Below are 20603 nucleotides of genomic sequence, written 5' to 3' on the forward strand. Positions count from 1 at the left end.
TATTAGAGAATTGAAAAGGTCCCTTGTCATTGTTATATTGAAACTAGTGCTACAATGTTGACATGGCAAATCTACCTCTGAAGCTGACATCTACAACATACCTACTAAAAATAAATTAGTGTCATTGTATTCACCAATATCAAATCTCAACATACTTAAGCTTCAAAAAATAAACAATTTCAGTTACTTCTGTTGCTTAGACCTACATTAAACTGACAATCATTTGCATGAATCTATTGTATGAGATGCACACAGTATATGTAAAATGTGTCTGACTAATTTTGCATAATGTGAAAGTTAATGTCCAATAATGCATTTTCTCTAAGCACAGTAATATTTGCCTCAAGCAGTAGAAAAGCATTCTTGAAAAACTCCATTAAAGATTACTTTGGGATGGGAAAAGAATTGTGTTTCTCTTTATAATGTTTGATTCAATTTACAAAGTAAATTGTTTGAAATGCAGGATCTGTTAGAAAAGAATATTTGTTATTTGAAAAACTGTTATTTAAAACCAATCATGGGAAATGATTATTTTTTAAAATTTCACAAGCTGGTGATGAATCGTTCAAATCATTTAACTGCTTCAACATTTATTAGCCCATTGATTAAAGTGCAGTTTTTGTATAAAAAAACTGGATTAAAGTTAGGAAAAGCCAGTTTATCCAAGGCACACTGTGTTTCCTTCAGAAATGCCCTACTGTCTGCTTTGAAGAAAGATGGAAAATAGGGTTTTGCCCATTATCAAGTCAGTAATTTTTCAGGTAGACTTGAAGGCTGTTTCTTTCCTAAATTATACCTTCTAATATCTGTTCTATGCCCACAAAATTTATATAATGCAATCAAATTTCACTGCTAGCCCCTGGCACATTTTGTCCTCAAATTAACACTTGGAGAACCTTTGTTTTATTTTGTTGAGCAAATAAACTGTTTCCATATTCGACTTCTTTGTTGTAATATTTGCCTGCTTCGCTTATCAACAATAACTTGCATTTATGTCTACGCTTTTACTAATTTTTTGTGGTTTGTGTCTGTAGAGTTGATGATAATGCAATAGGAGTACCATTAATGTGAACTTCACACCAGTATTTCCCAAATTAATGAAAGTGGTTAATAACTGATTCAAGGCTCCAACCTGAACCTACTCCTACGCTCCTGATTGATGAATGCCGTTAATAATATCCCATTTAGGATTATACCGTTAGAGGTACTAAATTGCATCACTGAACATTTCTGAGAAAATTATATTCTCAAGCTTTATGGAATATCTGTATAAAACTTCAAGTGCTGTTGATGTATTATTATCTAGAATACTTTATTTCATATGATTTTGCAAAATAATATTCAATTTTGACCTCTTGCCATGCAAATATATTAACCCAAAAGATCTTACTGAGAAACAATTGCAAGGTGGTGTGCTTATAACTACATTATGCACTATCTTAAATCAACAAACATTTGTTTTTTACAATATATTTGTAATCTTAATGTATGAGTTTATTTTGCAGCACAATGCCATTTTTAAAGTTATATCTTATTTTCAACTGTATATTTAGCACTGTTATGACAGGCACAAAGCAACATGTAAGAGTATTGCAATCAGATGTTGGTGAGTCTCAAATTGAAGTATTACCAAAAACTTACAGCTTCTGAGTTTCAATCTGTTGCCATTTTCAGGAATACAAATCTCTTAGCAGAGTCTGGGCATTTCTTATTTACTTGCATTACTACAGCAGTGGCACTTCTACATCTTCATCCTTGGTAAGGTCGTGAGACTTGCTGTCAATTTTGATTTGAAACAGTGAATGCTTTGTCTTAACGAAGCTGAAACTGGCAAAAAAACAGCCACATGTTGGGGGCAGTTAGTCTTTGGCAAAAGTGTGTGATGGATATGAGCAAATAAGGGGCCTCAAGGAGGGTGTAAAATGAGTTGCCAATTTAGTTTTCTCCCTTTGGTGCTACTGCCTAAAACCAATTTTACCACTTTTAACTCAACTTACTTTTTTATAATTTTCGCTATAAAGTAAACCAATTAAACAATGATTTAGTGTTCTTTTTACTGAAAACACAGCCTTTTTAATTATATATTTTGCTAACACAAGAAAATGAAGAAATATTATCCTGTGTTAATGAAACTTGAGTAATGTTACTTTAAATAATCAACACAGCAACGCTATAATATTTGACACAGTTATCTTAAGATAGATTACCATGTACTGGGAAGAAGGAGACAAACATATGGATAAGCAATGTTTAACAGCCTCTCTCCCAGTTGCAACTCTCAATGCATTTTATATTAAGGGACTGCTGTTTAATTAATCAATTATCTCTGTGCATGCTAAAGGAACAATTTACACCAGATGCCAGATATAACAAGTTTAGCTTTTCTAATTGTCATTAACATGATGCTATGTTTTCTATTCATTTCTGTTATAACTACTAGACATTAAAAAGCAAGTGTAGTTATCAGGTGAAGTAGTGTTGGAGGCTGGTGTAAGTGGACTTGGCAGCTAATTCAACATACACTTTAAAGTCATGCATTCTGCCATTTTATTTTCTCTATAAATTCATAGTCCATTCTCAGGAAATCAAACACTATTGTGAGTTTCCGAACCAAAGTAAATACTGACTTGGTTCTTAATGAGATTCTCAGATATTTCTGCCTGATGCTCAAAGCTGTCACATATTTCCCAGAAGGTGTTCATATATCCAGGATAATTTTCAAATAAAACTTTCTTAATCCAAATGTTCTGGTGGATAGATACTTGTGAAGAGATGTGGATCTTCTGCAGTATTGAATTTGGCCTCCCAGGTTCCCCGGTTTCGACCACCTCTTCATTCTCCAACGTATGTAATAGTAAAGCAAGTAGCCCCCATTGGTGAATCCATACTGCAAACCTTGGGAAATCTTCCTAAACAAAAAAAATTGTTAACAAGTAATGTTCTAAACAAAACTCAAAGCCTCTGAAGTAGCAAACAAAGACATTTGACGAAACCACCAGCTGTAAATAAAATTAAGAGTAAAAAGAATGAGGTAAGTCTGTAGAGGCTTTCTAATTCTCCACTTTTCTCCTTTCCATCATCCACATGTTTCCCTTGGGTGGCTGTATCCAAAGTACCAGCATCTACAAATATATCGGCAATACCCAGCTCTTATCTTTCCACCACCTCTCCTAACCCTTGCACTGCCTCTGTGTTGTTAGATTGCATATCCAACAAGTCTTGGATGAGATACAACTTAATGCTGCAAAACATTGACAGAATCAAAGCTATCACCTTTGACTCCTATCAACAAATCTTTGCTGCTGATTTTGACAAATCTTCTACTATCCAAATCCTAAGGCTGCCCCTCCATGGATTTGAAACTGGAGCACTCACTGCATCATACCACCCAACCCCAGCCCCTCCACCTCAGAACTCCATCATTCTTCGGAGTTATTAAACTTGTTGCTGAACACCAGGGGCAAAATTTCATGTTTGTGTGCCAAAACTGCTTGAAATTGCAGCATTTAAGATGTAGTTCAAGTTCTGCCAAAATCATCTTCAAGAGTACAAATATTCATCTTCCATGAACCAGTGCAATTGGTCAGGGTAATAGAACATAGTTGTTACCATTTTTTACCATTTAAAAATATTGCCTAATCTATTAATAATTAATATTTATTATTGTTAGGTTTGTGCAATTTATATGGTTAGAAAAGGATTCATCAGCAAAATTAATTATATTTAATTAGAGTGTCACATCCCCCACCTTTGAATAACCTAATTCATAAATGACTGAAGGTGACTTACAGAAACTATGCTGAGACAATTTGGTAGTTTCATTTGTGTACACTATTGATTTCTTAGTAAGTTAGATCATTTGTGATATGAGAAAGCTTTTAAGATGTGCTGACTAGTGCCTGTGCACCTTAGCCAATCAGCAAAATTTAAAGAGCCTTCCTGAACCAGCATGAATTGCAGAATCGTGCAAACTCAAGATTGGGCAAGGAGTTTTGTGCAGGAGGCCTGAGCTGGATCAACTGAGCAATAGATCAGCATAAACTTCAATGGTACACATGAAGCTGAGTGGTTTGGAGAATACCTTTAAAATTCCTCAATCTTCTGCACTGGTTCTGTTGACTCCACCTAGGTGGTATTGCTATTGCTAGGGTAAGTAATGGGACACTTTACTCCCGAGTACCTACCCTTGCAAACATAAGGTTTATATGACTAAATCTGTAGTCTAAAAGCAGAAGATAAACTTCTGCACAACTAGGATTGTGGAAAGATTGAAATCCACTATTTCCCATTGCCGTGTTCTCGCAGAGCAGCTAGGGGAGAAACTATTACAGCTGACATTGCACCCAAAAGTTGCAATAAATGAGCAGACACAAGGAGCTGAACAATGGTTTCAGTGGTGTGCTATTCAATAATTCTACCAGGTGAAATTGAATTCAGTGGCAAACAAAAAAAAGTGTTCAGATGATTTTGCTATTATTTGGGGGTCAACCTATTATAAGGTACATAAAAAGTTAATAATCTTTTTAGCCAAATGTTAGGCATTAGCATTTACGTAAGACAAACCATTCCTTTAGTATAGGATATCTCAGACCTGGGTCATTTTGCATACCACAATGATATACATTTTCAGCTTCAGGAAAGGGAAAAAAGTAAAATTAAGTTTATAAAAATGTTTAGAAATTTAAGACTACTCATTTATAAACGCAAGAATAAACTAATTCACTCTGAAGTTTCATAATTATAAAAATGAACAGCCTCAGAATCAAGTCTCTTGAACATCAGTAAAAATTCCAAAATATTTAAGAATAAAAGCAAAACTGTCAATTACTAGCCTTGGCAATTTATTGTTTATTGATATGGCGTCCAAGTTTTATGGAAAAAGCATGAACTGTGCAACACTATGAGCACTGCTGTGTCAGTATGCATATATACAAACTATACATAACGTGTAATATTTATCTAGAATTCATTAATTGTGTCTTTAATACTCCAAATAACACAGGAACAGATGTCACAAACAGAAGTTTACACAATTGCTCTTGTTTTTTGTGTAATTTTCTTGGCATCAACATATAATGAATACAAAAATTGGTGAAATTTTCAGCACAAATCACATTTCACTCATGTTTCACTGATGACGGGATAGTGTAGGGGGAGGGGCTTGGATTAGTTCATAGGCCGGCGCAACATGGAGGGCCGAAGGGCTTGTTCTGCGCTGAATTGTTCTATGTTCTATGCTCTATTTTTCCACAATCTTTTGTGTTAGTTTTAAAGACAGTATCGTAGAAGCCAGTCCTGACCACCAAGCTGGCCATTTCCCCAGGTAAATTAATCACCATGGAGAATTCCTAACAATTGCACTGGCTTGCAGATGTTCAGTGAGGCTCCAAAATATACATTGAACCTTGTACCCCGATACTTTTTGAAAGTTCTTGAATGATATTATTTTACTTTGCTGGGGAATTCACCACTGTACGCTGAACTATAAAACTAAACTGATAAATGTTAACCCCAAATTTCAAAGTGCAGCACCCCATTACAGATGAACCACTTTCCTTAATATTAAAAAAGAGTTTTGAATTTGACGGATCTCATTTGATGTTAATGGGATAGGAATGGTTGAAAAATGGGATTGGTCACTTACTTCTCTGTTGTTAATATGGTTGACACCATTTGAAAAATTGTTGGCCTCTGGGCGTCCATAAGTGCCCATCTGATTCATAAATGGGACTACTGTTTTCTTTCAGAATTGGTCAAAAGTGCAACAGTGTCGGCTTCAATAAATTTTATAGGCGATGGTAAGGAAGAGGCTCTGCAAAGTCAGAACTTGAATTGTGGACGCAAGCATAGTTACATTTAAAAGATATTTAGATAAGCCCATGAATAAGAAATGTTTGGAGGAATATGGGCCAATCACAGGCAGATAGGGCGTTTAGTTTGCAATTATGGTCGGCATGGACTGGTTGGACCAAAGGCTCAATTTCCATGCTGTATGATTCTATGAAAGTCCACAAAAATAATCTTTACCACAGTTGCACGGGGACAAGCTACCCTTTGTGAGCAGGGTTCCCTATCATTAATTACCTTCCCTGTAGCAGCTCTGGCACTTCTCCTGTGGATGCTGCAAACTGCATCAATAAATATGCTTGACATCTGAAATATTGCGGTCCACTTTGCCATTGGAATGGATTGCTGACCAGCATACTCCAATGATCATGTACCAGAAAGCCAAAATCAAATACATTGACTGTTCAGCAGTAACTTTACAGAGTCATGTCCAAAGCAACCGTCCCTAAGTACATCACAACACTATCTGTCAAAAACATCATACATACATACAGCTTAGTCTTAGAACAGGGTTGGTTAGCTCAGTTGGCTGGATGGCTGGTTTGTCTTGGCAACAGTGTGGATTCAATTCCCACACTGGCTGATATCATGAAGGATTCAACTTTTCAACCTGTGCCCTTACTTTAGGCATGTTGACCCTCAGGTTAAACCACTCATTGCTGTCTCATGACAGGGTAATTCTGTGGTCTGGTAGGACAATGGTGACTTTAGCACACCTTTATTCTTAGAAAGAAACATTTATATGAGCAAACATATGCATTTTACTTCTTTCTGTAAGGAGTATAAAAATGTGGATTCAAAAGTCAAATCAAAATTTCTTTAGTTGAGTTCACTGTAACTTCTGTATTGTGTACATTTAGCTAGAAAGATTGTCATCAATTTGCTTATGTTAAAGTTGTAGAATGAAAGGAAATTCAGTAAAGGGCACAATTTAATTTTCTATTAAATCTCATCAGTATCTATATGCTGAATGAGAGTTGGAAACCTGGTCATTTGGAGACTTATTAGAATTATGCAAGCTTCATTAGGAGCCAAATTCTATTCAAATTCAAGCATAATGAGACAGGCCCCAATTTCCTTGATTTTCTGCATAACTCTAAACTCACCCATCCTAAAATGGGTATTAAAACACTAGCCAAAACAGCTAAAAGAACAAAATTAATAAGGTGGGTTTTGTAAGATCAGGTGTTCAGCTCTCTTCAGTTATCACCTGGCAGTGAAGGTGGTATCTTCATTTTTTTTTCCTGGAATGATGTGATGGTAAATTTCTATTTGCAAGACTTTAATTTTGTACCATGTAAAGTCAAGCAGCCAAATGCAGAACATACACTTAAAATCCTCGTGAAAGAAATTGCAAATTATTAAATATATTCCAGTTCAAAGATATAAATGGATAATTACACAAGTTTTCAAATCCTTACATCACCTGCATATTTATCACATCCCAGACATCAGGTTTCAAAGTGTCACATTTCATGAATGCGAAGCCATGTTTTAAAAAGAAGAACGAAACAGCTATTGGCCCAAGGCTTGATGTTTACATGCAATTTGCTAAGCCCTATTTATTGTCACTTACAAACAGCTACATTAATCCTATTGGGTATACGTGAGCAGCAGTCTTAAGACACGTGTCTAGTTTGCAATTAAACATCACATTTATAGTCCAAACCACATTCTAACTATGAATAACACATGTTGCATTCTGTACAAATGGACTGCATTACTTTCACATTTGCAATTTAATAATACTTGGCTTTTGCCTCCTAAATGTGTTTTCCCTGTATTCCTGTGGCATTTCTCCTTATTTTTGCTGCAGTTATTAGGACAGTGAATCAGTATAAATTCTTTCTTTTTTTTAGATGCCCTGTTCCTGGTTGTGACGGGCTTGGGCATGTAAGTGGCAAGTATGCATCGCACCGTAGTGCATCTGGTTGTCCTTTGGCTGCACGCAGACAAAAGGAAGGATTCCACAATGGGTCACCATTTGCTTGGAAACCTGTGAAAGGAGATGGACCAGCTTGTCCAACCCCAGGCTGTGATGGCTCAGGGCACGCCAATGGCAGTTTTCTTACACATCGAAGGTATGTATCATTAGCCTGAAATCAAGTAATCTAAATAAAACTGCAAGAACTGTATTGAAATATTTTGGTTCCATTATGATCAAAATATACTCCTAATCTAAAATTTCTAAGATCTGATATTGTCAGTGCTTCACAGTCTCATGCAAATTGTTTCTGTAATTTGGTCAAGAAAGGCATTTAGCAGTTTAAAATAAAGGTATCAATGTCCCCACTGAACCAAGAGTGAAAGGACTTTCAGAAAAAATGTATAGGATCCAGATTTATTTCCCATCATTTATTGGTTGATGTCAAACATCTGCATGGAATGCCAAGCTCACAAAAGCTACTATTCTCCCATTGCTAATGCCACAATATTTAAGTTCTAATGGGTAAAAATTATTTGTACAACTTGGAGCAGTATGCTGTTAGTAAACTAAAACATTGTTGAAGATTCTGACAAACAGTTGAGTGAATTAAACTTTAGAATAAGATACTGCAGCTTTATGGTGGAATTATAGTACTGTCATTCTCTTGTCAGCACCTCTAGAGGATACTGTGCTTCTTCAACTGGCAATTGCTAGCAAGAGCTTGGCTCACAACATGTTTCATTGGGACAAAAGTTATAAATCTATCTGAAGTCCAAGAATAACTACGTCACTGCAGTATTGATCCTGTACTATTAAAAATATACAATTGCTGATAATCTTAAGGAAAATTAACAGCCAGGGGATTACTGTTTTTATCAGTGGAAGAGTTAACCTATTTAAAACAAATAGATCACCTCTTGTGTTAAAATTACAGACAGAAAAAGGCACTGAATGCGTTATGCATTCCACAGCTAATGAAGCAAATATTTCCAGTCTCAAATTATTTAAAAATTTTGCTTCTGCCTCATTTTTTTATGGTTAGATAGACTGCTATTAACTCTGCTTAATTAATTAATTCTTCACTGTCCCCTTTCTACAACAACTCATTTATTTAACCTTTACAACATAGTAAAATAATACAAGGTGCTTCAGAAGAATGATAGCAATTAAACGGTAAGCCATTTAAAGAGATTATTAGATCAGATGTCCAAAATCTTGATCAGAGAAGTAGTTTTAGAGATCATCTTAAAAGAGGTAAGGGGAGAAGAGAAGAGTAAGGGTAGAATTCCAGACTTAAACTTTACAACTGAAAACATGTTTGCCAGTGCTCCACTGAGCAAAATCAGGGTGCTCAAAAATGAAAAAGACACAGTTAGTGTTAAGTCAAAGTATTCCTTAATCAGGAACCAGTGTGGATCAGCAAGAAAAGGGTGAGGAAAGCTTACTGTGGTTTGAGCATAGGTAACAGAGTTTTCGGGATCTCAAGTTTGCAGACTGGGACGCAGCCAGCAAGCTGTGCATTGGAATTGTCAAGAATAGAGGTAACAAAGGCAAGAATGAGGGTTTCATCAGTAGGCGAGTTAAAAAGTGAGTGGAGTGGTTTATAATAAGGCAGGAGGAATAGGCAATCTTAGTGATGTGTACAACAAGGTTGTAAACAGTCTGGTTTGGCCTCATACAGCTCCCAGTGAGAGGACTGGACTCAGTGACTAGGGAACAGGTTTGTAGACAATGGACTGCACCCTCCCATTAATTAATTGTGAAAAATTCATCCAGTACTGGACACTGGCAGACTATCAATGTCTAAAAGGTGGAAGCGTTGATGGGGTGTTATGGTAGTGTTGGATGCCATCAATGTACAGGTGGGAATTAACACTTCACCCTCAACCTTATGGGCCTAGACAGCAGGCCTGAAGACAGCACATGAAACTTAAATAGTTAGGACAATGGCACTGGAAAGCCATCTGATCTTGATGAGAATAAGTTCTGGGTTACAGCAAGAACTGCAGATACTGGAGTCAGAGTCAATACACTGTGGAGCTGGAGGAACACAGCAGATCAGGCAGTATCAGCAGAGCAGGAAAGTTGGCGTTTTGAGTTCGAAACTTCGACTTTCCTGCTCCTCTGAGGCTGCCTCACCTGCTGTGTTCCTCCAGCTCCACCCTATGTTGACAAAGTTCTGGGCTGGAAGTTCCATGTGCAATCTTCCTGCCCTACAAAAATTAAGATGCTTAAGTGGTCAATTAATGGCCTACTGGGCTGTAATTACTTCAGCTCCATGCGAGACTGGAAAGAATTGGCCTTCTCAATTCATTATCAATGTACGCTGTGTATCAGTTTGTGAGAATAGGAAGTCCCTTGATCTGCATTAATTCATACACAGTCAAGAGACTGAACCACGGGAAGGTAGTGATAACAAGAGCCTTATTGCTGGTGAGTCAAGAAAGTTGCCCCTTGACCTTCTTGCCCTACATTTAATTGCAGAGGCAATAAGGAGGGAGACAAATATTTCTCAAGAGCAAACTCACCCATTTGTTTCCCTTCTCATCACCTAGGGAGGGGAAAATTCCACTGCATGACACCTTGGTGCAAAATGTCAGTCAAATCAAAGAAACGAGATAGAAGTGTAGTTTGTCATAGTTCACTATAGTTTAGTGTAGGGGGATAGGCACCGTGTTCTCTATAGCCACAACCTGAAGCCCCAGAGGTTATGTTGCCTGCCCAAAGCCGAGTTTAAGGACATCTTATCTCAACTGGAAATGAATTTGGAGTGCAAAGGCAAAGATCCACTTATTGTAGTCCACTTAGGAATCAATTACGTAGATAGAACTGGAAATGATTTATTTTTCTGAGTTTGAAGAGCTATTTTCAAATTAGCAGCACATCAAACGTAATCATCTCTGGATTAATCCTGACCCATGTGTCAATTGACAAAGCAGCAACAAATCAGAATTGCGTGTGAGAATTAAGACTGTTGTGGGAAGAAAGGGCTTTGTTTCAAGGGGCACTGGTACCAGTACTCGGAAATGAGAGTTGTTCCATTTGCAAGAGCTTCATTTAAATTGAGCTAGGAACATTGTCCTTGTGAATTGTATAAGTAGGGCTATGGCTGGACTTTAACAGCTGTTGTGAGGAAAGGGTTCAGGTAAAATGAAATTCAGAATGTCAATGAAAAAGTGGAGAAAACGGGACAGAGTAGCAATATGGGTAAAATCAAGTTGAGTGGGTTAGGGAAGGACAGAAATGGCAGTAATAGTGCATCAGTAACTAAGGTTTATACAGAAAATTGTAAAAAAAGTGAAATTAAAGACTTTATTTCTGAAGGCACAAAGCATCTGTAATGAAAGATGAAATAGTGACACAAAGAGATCAATGGTTTGCATCTATTCACCATTACACAGATTAGGATGGATTATATGTTAAGGACAGACCCCCCCATACCCCAGAGTGAGTATCAGAGGAAAGCTCGTCTGCCCTGATTAATTTTTTGGGTGACAACCCGTTAATTTTTGAATGAAGAGGAAGAAAGTTGCTGAAGTAAACATTGGTCACTTAGGAGCAGAGAGACGGGACTTTCTTATGGTAACATAGAACATAGAACATTACAGCACAGTACAGGCCCTTCGGCCCTCGATGTTGTGCCGACCTGTCATACTGATCTCAAGCCCATCTAACCTACACTATTCCATGTACGTCCATATACTTGTCCAATGACGACTTAAATGTACCTAAAGTTGGCGAATCTACTACCGTTGCAGGCAAAGCGTTCCATTCCCTTACTACTCTCTGAGTAAAGAAACTACCTCTGACATCTGTCCTATATCTTTCATCCCTCAATTTAAAGCTATGCTCCCTCGTGCTCGCCGTCACCATCCTAGGAAAAAGGCTCTCCCTATCCACCCTATCTAACCCTCTGATTATTTTATATGTTTGAATTAAGTCACCTCTCAACCTTCTTCTCACTAATGAAAACAGCCTCATGTCCCTCAGCCTTTCCTCACAAGACCTTCCCTCCATACCAGGCAACATCCTAGTAAATCTCCTCTGTACCCTTTCCAAAGCTTCCACATCCTTCGTATAATGTGGTGACCAGAACTGTACACAATACTCCAAGTGCGGCCACACCAGAGTTTTGTACAGCTTCACTATAACCTCTTGGTTCCGGAACTCGATCCCTCTATTAATAAAAAATAGCAGACATTAAAGAAATGTTTTGTTTTTATCATCACGGGGGAAGAGATAAGTTTCCTATCAGAAAGAAAAAAGAATCCAAAAGACTAAAAAGAGTAGAGAAATGTAAAAAAAATAATATCACCTGAGAAAATGTACTGGCAAAATTTAAGCAATCAAAATCTCACAGGAAAACATGGCAGGTGTGGCAGTCGCCAAACTGCAGACAGGACTAAGCAATCTTACAACTAACAGCTCAGATCTAAGCTGTGCAGTCCTGCACATTCAGTGGTGAATGGTGGTGGATGAATTATACAAATAATAGGAAGCTTCACAGATATCCCCACACTCAATGATGGGGAAGACCAGCACAACAATGCAAATATTGATCCAGAAATGCCAAGTGAATGGTCCATCTCAGTCTCCTCATGCAGCCTCCATTATCAGAGATGCCAATTTCTTCCAACTTGGTTCACCCCAAATGAGTAAATTTGGCCTCTATTCTCTGATGTTTGAAGAATGAAAGGTGACCTGTTTGAAACATGCAAGGTTTTCAAGTAGCTTGAAAAGGTAGACCGTGAGAGTTTGTTTCTACTGGCTGGGGATCTAGAAGAAGGGATTGCAATCTCAGAAAAAGGAGCCAATCACTTAGGACTGAGGTGAGCAGAAGTGTATTTGCCAAAAGGGTTGTGAATCTTTGGAAATGTCTACCTTTGTAAAGTTGTAGATGCTCCATCATTGAGTATCTTTAAGGTCGGGATAGACAGATTTTTGCTACCTGAAGGAATCGAGAGGATGAGAAAGTGGAGTTGAATCCTACAATAACCATGACCATATTGAATGGCAGAGCAGGTTATATGGCGTGTACCTGCTCCTTTCTCTTGTGTTCTTGTGAGAAGCCGTTGGGGATGATGCCCTGGCTACAGCTGTATAAATGAAAGTGGGACCAGGCAAGTGCAGTCCCACCAAAATGGATGACACAGAAGAGGCTTTAGACAAATTTCATTCACTCAGCTGTGTTATAGGCAGACAGGTTGAGAAGTTTAAGAACAGTTAGGTGACTTGCACAACTGTCATACAGGATGCTGTTTGCTGCTTTAGAAAGAGCCATTTTACTGCTATGATGGGTGGAAACCTGGATATCTAAGAAAAGTGGTCATAGATTTGGGAGGTATCAGCGCTTTCAAGGAGCAACTATTTTCAAGGATTGAGAGATTAAAAGTGTCTTTTTTTTAAAGGAGGGTATGATGTAATATAGCTAAGACTTGTGTAGCTTTGAAAAAAGGAGTTGTAAATGTATTTGTAATGAGCAAAACCCTGAGCAGTCAGAAGCCAGAATTAAATCGGTCATCAGCAGCAGGTTAATCTGTTTGGGAGAGTAGCAGACGGAGAGTAGCCTAAAAACATTAAGCATATGTAGACTTCACTGGCCAGGATGTCTAAGACCATTTTTAAAAGTGCTGAAGACATCTGTTTATTATGCTTCATTATAATACTTTAATTCCAATTATTATTAAATGTGCATGTTTGAATATATATACAAAATTATTAAACTACTCTCAAACATATATTCTTGACTCACTGTTATAACTTATTTTTCTTTTGTTTTAAGTCTTTCTGGATGTCCAAGGGCTACTTTGGCCATGAAGAAAGCAAAATTCTCAGGGGAGGATCTACTAACTACCAAATTTAGAGCTAGTGACGGTAAGAAACGAAATAGAAAAGATCAATGCAGTCTTCCAGTGAGTTGTTAAAAGTATGGAAAGACAGCTTGCCCAGTTACTGTTTGGTGGCTTTCAAAGAAAATGGATAGAATCACAGAACTGACCCCCCGAACTCAACCAACTACTGTACTAAACACAAATGCAATTTAATAGGTTGCTGTAAATGAGTGGCCTTGCTTGTTAATTCATTCATAGGATGTGTGTGTTGTAAGGTAGCCTAGCATTTATGATCCGTTCCTAATTGCCTTCGATTTTGGCCCAGTGACAAGTAAAAAAAAATTGTGCAATAATCAGCATGGTACATGGCTCGGAGGGAAACCTACAACTGGTGCTGTCCCCATGAATCTGCTGCCCTTATTCTTACAGGTGGTAGAGGTCATTTAAAAGATGCTGTCTAAGGAGCTTTGGTGAATTGTAGCACTGTATGTTGTAGGTGGTGCACACTGCTGTAACTGTGCATCAGTGGTGGAGGGATTGAATGTTGAAGTTACCATTCAATCAGACTCCTTTGTACTGGATGGTGTCAAGTTTCTTGAATGTGGGAGCCGCTGACTTCCAGGCAAGTGACTGTATTCAAACAAGTTCTTGATTTGTGTATTGCAGATGTTGGAAAATTTGGATGAGCCAGGAGATAAATTACTCGCCATAGAATTCCCAGCTTCTGACCAGCTGTTGTAGGCAGACAATTTATATGGCCAGTCTAGAGCAGATTCTAGTCAACAGTAACCCCTAGGATCTTGATGGTAGGGAATTCCAAAAATGGTATTGCTGTTAAATTCCAAGGTATAACAGTTGGATTCTGTCTTGATTGAGATGACCAGTGCCTGGAAAATGTGGTACAAATGTGAATTAACTTTTATCAACCCACGCCTTACTGTTGTAAGGGGCTTGCTGCATTTGGACATGGACAGCTTCAGTCTCTGAGGAGTCACAAAGGCTGGGGAACATTGTACAATCATCAGTGAACATCCCCACCTCTAACCTTATGATGGTAATGATGAAGAAGTTGAAGATGGTAGGGCCTAGGAGAGAACCCTAAGGAAGCCACACAGTAATGTCCTGGGACTAACCTCTAACAACTGTAGCTATCTTCCTTTATGTTACTTACCACTTCAAACTCGAGTAATTTTCCACCCATTCACATTTACTTCAATATTATTAAAGCTGCTTGATACCAAACTTGGTTAAATGCTTCCTTGGTACTGTAATAAGAATTGCATTATGGGAGAAAACAAGCAACAGAGTAGTACTATTGATTGCCTGAATGGGAAGAAAATTGCTCGAAAGTACTTCTTGTTTTTATGTAAGAATTAGACTCTCAGAGCTTCTTATTAAATATACAATTTTATGTTCAATCTGGAAACTTGTATACAAGGTCTCCATCTGCACTCAGTCTTAGCTGAGACAGCCAAAGAAGATATCATTGAAAAGTGGTTCCATTACAGAAATCAGTAGGTTAGACCACATGAGCCTAAGGGCCATACCAATACTGACCAATCCCAAAATTTGGGATGACTTTTCAGGGTTAGGAAGCTCCAGAGTATCACATGGTCAACTTCCCAGAAATTGATCTACTTAACAATGTTTTCTATAATTGGCGACACTGGAGTGGCTAAACAGGAAGGGAAGGATGAAGTTGCCATTCAATAGTGTCTTTTGTGGCAGCAATCAAGTGTTTTTGCTTACTATCTGGTATAAAAGAAGAATATTTTGAAAAATGAAACCTTTTCCAATATTTTACTTCCCTTTCAATGTCTGCATTTCCTGTCTACAGGCTAGAAAATGAATGTTGGCCCTAGTACCAGGCAAGCACTTAATGCATTCTTATGACTTGCTTTCAAAATAAAGGATTAACGCCTCCACTAAAAGCTTGGAGAGTGGAACGTCATATAAACAACATTTTGTAGATTTTAAATAGAAACAATGACTACTTTCTGTAATTCACTTTTTGTTCTCACAGCAATTGAAAATGATGAAGAAATTAAGCAACTTGACAAAGAGATCAGTGAACTAAATGAATCCAACACTGAGATGGAATCCAATATGGTGAAATTGCAGTCACAGGTACAATTACAGGAGTGTGTTTATTCAAAGAAAGCCTTATTTCGATACAGATACTTTTTGTCCAGTGCTTTCACAACAAAGTATACCAATAAATTGCTAACATCAGAACATACCAACTTAAGTGAACAGGCAACTTAAACAAACTTAAACAAATGCTGGAAATTTGAAATAATGAACATACAGCTAACATTTCAGGTTGACAACATTTCATCAGAAAGCCAATTATTTACTCTTCTAGCCTGCAAAATAGATATATATAATTTAAAAGTATTGAAAAATGTGCCGTTTTTTTCTTATCTTCCATACATGTTGTAGTAGACTGGCTTTTTATGTAAGAAACCTCACATGCATAAAATATTTTTGACTTGGAGAGCTTAAAGATGTTCTTTTGTGATCTTTCCAGCTCTTATGCAGTATATATAGCTTGTTTTAGAGTAAAATGGTCTGCGCTCTGGCCCAACCTTAGAACAGCACCCAATCAAATAACTGTGATAAATATTTCCCACACCTGATTTGGTGACATTACCAATTCATACCAATTTTGTGTTCTAAAACCTTACCATAAGTGAAGTTTCCAAACTCCTGTCACATTGGACCATTACAGGCACCAAAATGAGACTTTTTTTTGAAAATAGTCAAGGCCAGATTTCAAGTAAGTGGCTAGGTTTTACAGGCCACATATGAGCAGTAGCAGTTTGGGGGAAAGGTCACTGGACTCAAAACATTAACTCTTTTTTTCTCTTCACAGACGCTGCCAGACCTGCTGAATTTCTCCAGTAATTTCTGTTTGCGTTTTATAAATTGATCTGTCAATCATCAGCATGCCTGCTGTAGGCCCACATGCCCCCAGTATGATTTTACAAGCAGCAGGGGAGCTATCAAAAACAGAGTTGTTGGAAAACCTCAGCAGGTCTGGCAGCAACTGTGAAGGAAGAAACAGAGTTAATGTTTCGGGTCCAGTGACCCTTCCTCAGAACCTGAAACGTTGATTCTGTTTTTTCCTTTACAGATGCTGCCAGACCTGCTGAGCTTTTCCAGCAACTTTGTTTTTGTTCCTGATTCATAGCATCCACAGTTCTTTCAGTTTTTGTCAAGTGCGTTTCGCAGCTTTGACCCAACTGAGATCCATAAGAGGCAAGTAAATGCCCAGTAAACAGCCTTATTCCATCACTGGTCTGATGGGCATTTATTAACTATCGCGAATTACCCAGAGTGCAATTAAGAGTCAACCAGATTGCTGTGGGTCTGGAGTCGTATGTAAGCCAGATCGGATTTCCTTCCCTACAGGACATTAGTGAACCAGAGGGGGTTTTCCAACAACTGGCAGTGGCCATTATTAGACTCTTAATTCCAGACTTTTATTGAATTCATATTCCACTATCAGGGCTAGATTTGAACCCAGTTCTCCAGAACATTTGCTGAGTTTATGGATTAATATTCAAGCAATAATACATTCGGCCTCTCCCTTTTTATTTCAGAACCCTCTCCCCATCCCCGTTTTCTGATGAAGGGTCTAGACCTGAAACGTCAGCTTTTGTGCTCCTAAGATGCTGCTTGGCCTGCTGTGTTCATCCAGCTTCACACTGTTATCTCGGATTCTCCAGCATCGGCAGTTCCCATTATCTCCTGATCACATTGCCTCCCCTTGTTTTCTTCCCAGATTTCCAGTCCCCATGCCTTCTTTCTCCCCAGACCTGCAATCCTCACACCATGTCCCAACATATTCCTCTCTCCCCACCACCCCGGGTTGCTGGGGCATGTCAGTCTGGCCTCATTGAGAACCTAGACATATCTGAATGTCTGGGTATATTACTGGAAGCCACCGCCTTGACCTACCTACTGTACCAGCGGTGACCATTAATCCTGCTAGCACTCCAGTATACAGAGTTGCAAACCTCAATTGGCCAGCAGCTTTATGCTGTGGGACATCCTCCTTGAGACGGACAGAACGGGTCACACTAATTCATGGACTCCTGCTCAAAACATTAAAGCAGAGTGATCCAGATAGGCAGAGTTAGGCTCAGCCTGTGATTTAAACTGAGATGCAGGGATCCCACCCTCAGTCGGTAAACCAGCCTCAGTGTCCCAAAGTAAAAAGCTCACTGATTGTTTACTTGGCATGGCAACTGATCTCCACTGAGCTCTCAATTAGATACTCTGCTAATACTGCAATATCCTACTTGTATTTTTCAGTTATAATCACTTTATTTGGTTATTCTGCTAATGTTAATCCCTTTCTGTGTTAAAGACAGTAAAAGCAAAGGGTTTAACTGCTTGCAGTAATCATTCCCATGAGGTAGAATTTTTAGGATCTGGCATGTCCCTCTGTTCTTACATAAATGTGTAAAAGGAAGTTTATCTTTCTCGGGCAAGTGGTAAGGAAAGTATAACTTATTGTCAATAATGTCTTGAGAGGGTACGTAACACAATTTGGATGGCGATGAAGCTTGGTGAAGGAGCTACAAAATAGACCAGATTTTCTTCATCAGGAAGAATGTGTCAGAAACAAGTGATTTGAAGCTGCAGGCATCTATTGACTACAGGACCTCCACAGCACTAGATATTTTGATGTGACCTTCAAGAACGTACACACCTGTATAAAGTTCTTCAAGGTCTTCAAAGAGAAGAAGAATCTGCCCAGCTGAAAATCCTCACAGCAGAGCTATGCACAAATCTGCAATCCCAATAAGCTTGAGTGGTGTATGTGCGACTTTCTAACACATATGCTCCCATCAAGAATGTTCTCACCTTCCTCATCCAGTACGTCGACAAAGTTGAAAACTGCACTGAAGATAAGGATATCGTTGAAACCTGGTCCAACAGATAGTAGGTCAAGCTAGCTCTGAAGGTAGATGTTATGGTAGCAGTTCTCCCGCTCCCTCCATCCTTCCAGTCTGTGCATCCCAAAGTCTTGTATTCCAGTGGAAAATCTGGCCAGATGACAGCCAACTGCAGCGATGTCTTTTGTAAGGGCCACAAGCAGGTATCTCACCAGACAAAGGATTATAAGCAAATACTGTGTTCTGGGTCAAGTCCCCTCTGAAGAGATGCCCAAACCGTAGCCTCAGTGTTACACAAGCAGCAAAATAAACGAGGGACATTTACACAGAAGAATAAACGTTACTATCAGGAAGGAGACCTCAACTCTCCCCACAAAGTCCTCCAATGAACAGAATGAATCAAGGGCTGAAAAAGAGAGCAGAGGATTGGAAAGAAAGAAGCAGCAGGCCCCAGAGCCGCCTACTTCTCCGACTGAATCTCTGGAGGAGGAACCAGCAGCAGAACATCTGGGAGGCTGGAAACTCATGAAGAGGTCTAAAAAGAGGCCTGGGAGCCCTGCAAGCAATGTCCGGCCAGTCAGCGTGGGTAGTGATTTTAATGGCACCATCGATACAGCTGGATGATCAAACAGGGCCAATAGCAAACTGGACTCTGTTTCAGCACATCAGATGGAAACAACAAGAAATGCTCAATTGTACAACATATTCAGCAACTCTGAAGATGGAGTTTTTTTTAAATTCATTCGTGGGGTGTGGGCATTGTTGACTGGGCCAGCATTTATTTCCCATCCCTAGTTACCCTTGAGAAGATGATAGTGAGCTGCCTTCTTGAACCACCATAGACTATGTTCTATAAAAAGACCCGCAATGCCTTTAGGGAGGGAATTCCAGGATTTTGATCCAGTGACCGTGACGAACAGAGATATATTTCCAAGTTGAAATGGTAAGTGGATTGGAGGGCAACTTGCAAGTGGTAATGTTCCCACGTCCCTGCTGCCCTTGTCCTTCTAGATGGAAGCAGTCATGGGTTTGGAAGGTGTTGTCTAAGAACGTTTGGTGAATTTCTGCAGTGCATATTGTAGATAGTACACACTCCTGCTACGGAGCATCTGGGGTGGAGTGACTGAATGTTTGTGGATGTGGTGCCAGTTTGGTGGCCTGCTTTGTCCTGGATGGTGTCAAGGTAAGTGGGGAATATTCCATTAGACTCCTGATTTGTGCCTTGTAGATAGTGGATATGACTTACGGCATCTGGAGGTGAGTTAGTCACTGCAGTTTTCCTAGCCTTTAAACTGCTCTTGCAGCCATTGTATCTATATGGCAAATAAAAACCAAAAGAACTGCGGATGTTGTAAATCAGGAACAAAAACAAAGTTGCTGGAAAAGCTCAGGAGGTCTGGCAGCATCTGTGGACGAGAAAGCAGAGTTAGCATTTCGGGTCCGGTGACCCTTCCTCAGAACTGATCCTGTTCTGAGGAAGGGTCACCGGACCCGAAACATTAACTCTGTTTATATGGCAAGTCTAGTTACTGGTCAATGGTCACACCCAGTACGTTGATAGGGGATTCAACGATAGTAACACCATTGAATATCAAGGGGCAGTGGTTAGGTTATCTCTGCCAGAGACGGTCATTGCCTGGCATTTGTGTGGTGCAAAGCGTACCTCATAGCTTGAATGTGCAGCATGGATACAACTGATTGAAGTGAGACAGGTCTCCTTTTCAGCATTGGCTTCCTGTTGTTGAATCCAATGTGAATGCACGGGACACAAATGCCAAGTCAGTGTTCATCTCTGACCTCTGCCTCCTACTGGTTGACTGTCACCTACAGGAAGAGCAGAGGTCTGCTGACACCAGGAAACATCAAGGAACTCAAAAGAGTTTTCAAAGGCGGGAGAACCCTGAAATCACTCTTTGATTCCTCCGCATTCTGATGAGAAACAGTCGACTGAAACATCAAGAGATTCTTTCTGAACATCATTGAGGATGAAGAAAAGAGAGGAATAAGTGTAATGCATCAAATCCAAAATAGCAAGGAGGGAAAGGCAATGATTTTTGTCAAGGTTCAACCTAAGCAGCTGTGTGACACAGG

The 20603-nt window shown here is 39.0% G+C and overlaps 1 protein-coding gene across 12 annotated transcripts in view; it reads left to right on the plus strand.

The window, feature by feature from the left end:
• Positions 1-20603, plus strand: part of LOC125461456 (myelin transcription factor 1-like) — a 149924-nt gene that overhangs the window by 112710 nt on the left and 16611 nt on the right. For all 12 annotated transcript variants that reach the window (XM_048550269.2, XM_048550258.2, XM_048550267.2 and 9 more), the window contains 3 exons: positions 7707-7928; positions 13557-13648; positions 15629-15732. In XM_048550269.2, the coding sequence (XP_048406226.1) occupies positions 7707-7928; positions 13557-13648; positions 15629-15732 (418 nt within the window). The remainder of the gene's footprint in view (positions 1-7706; positions 7929-13556; positions 13649-15628; positions 15733-20603) is intronic.

The sequence above is a fragment of the Stegostoma tigrinum genome, chromosome 19, assembly GCF_030684315.1.
Source record: "Stegostoma tigrinum isolate sSteTig4 chromosome 19, sSteTig4.hap1, whole genome shotgun sequence".
In the NCBI taxonomy this organism is placed as follows: Eukaryota; Metazoa; Chordata; class Chondrichthyes; order Orectolobiformes; family Stegostomatidae; genus Stegostoma; species Stegostoma tigrinum.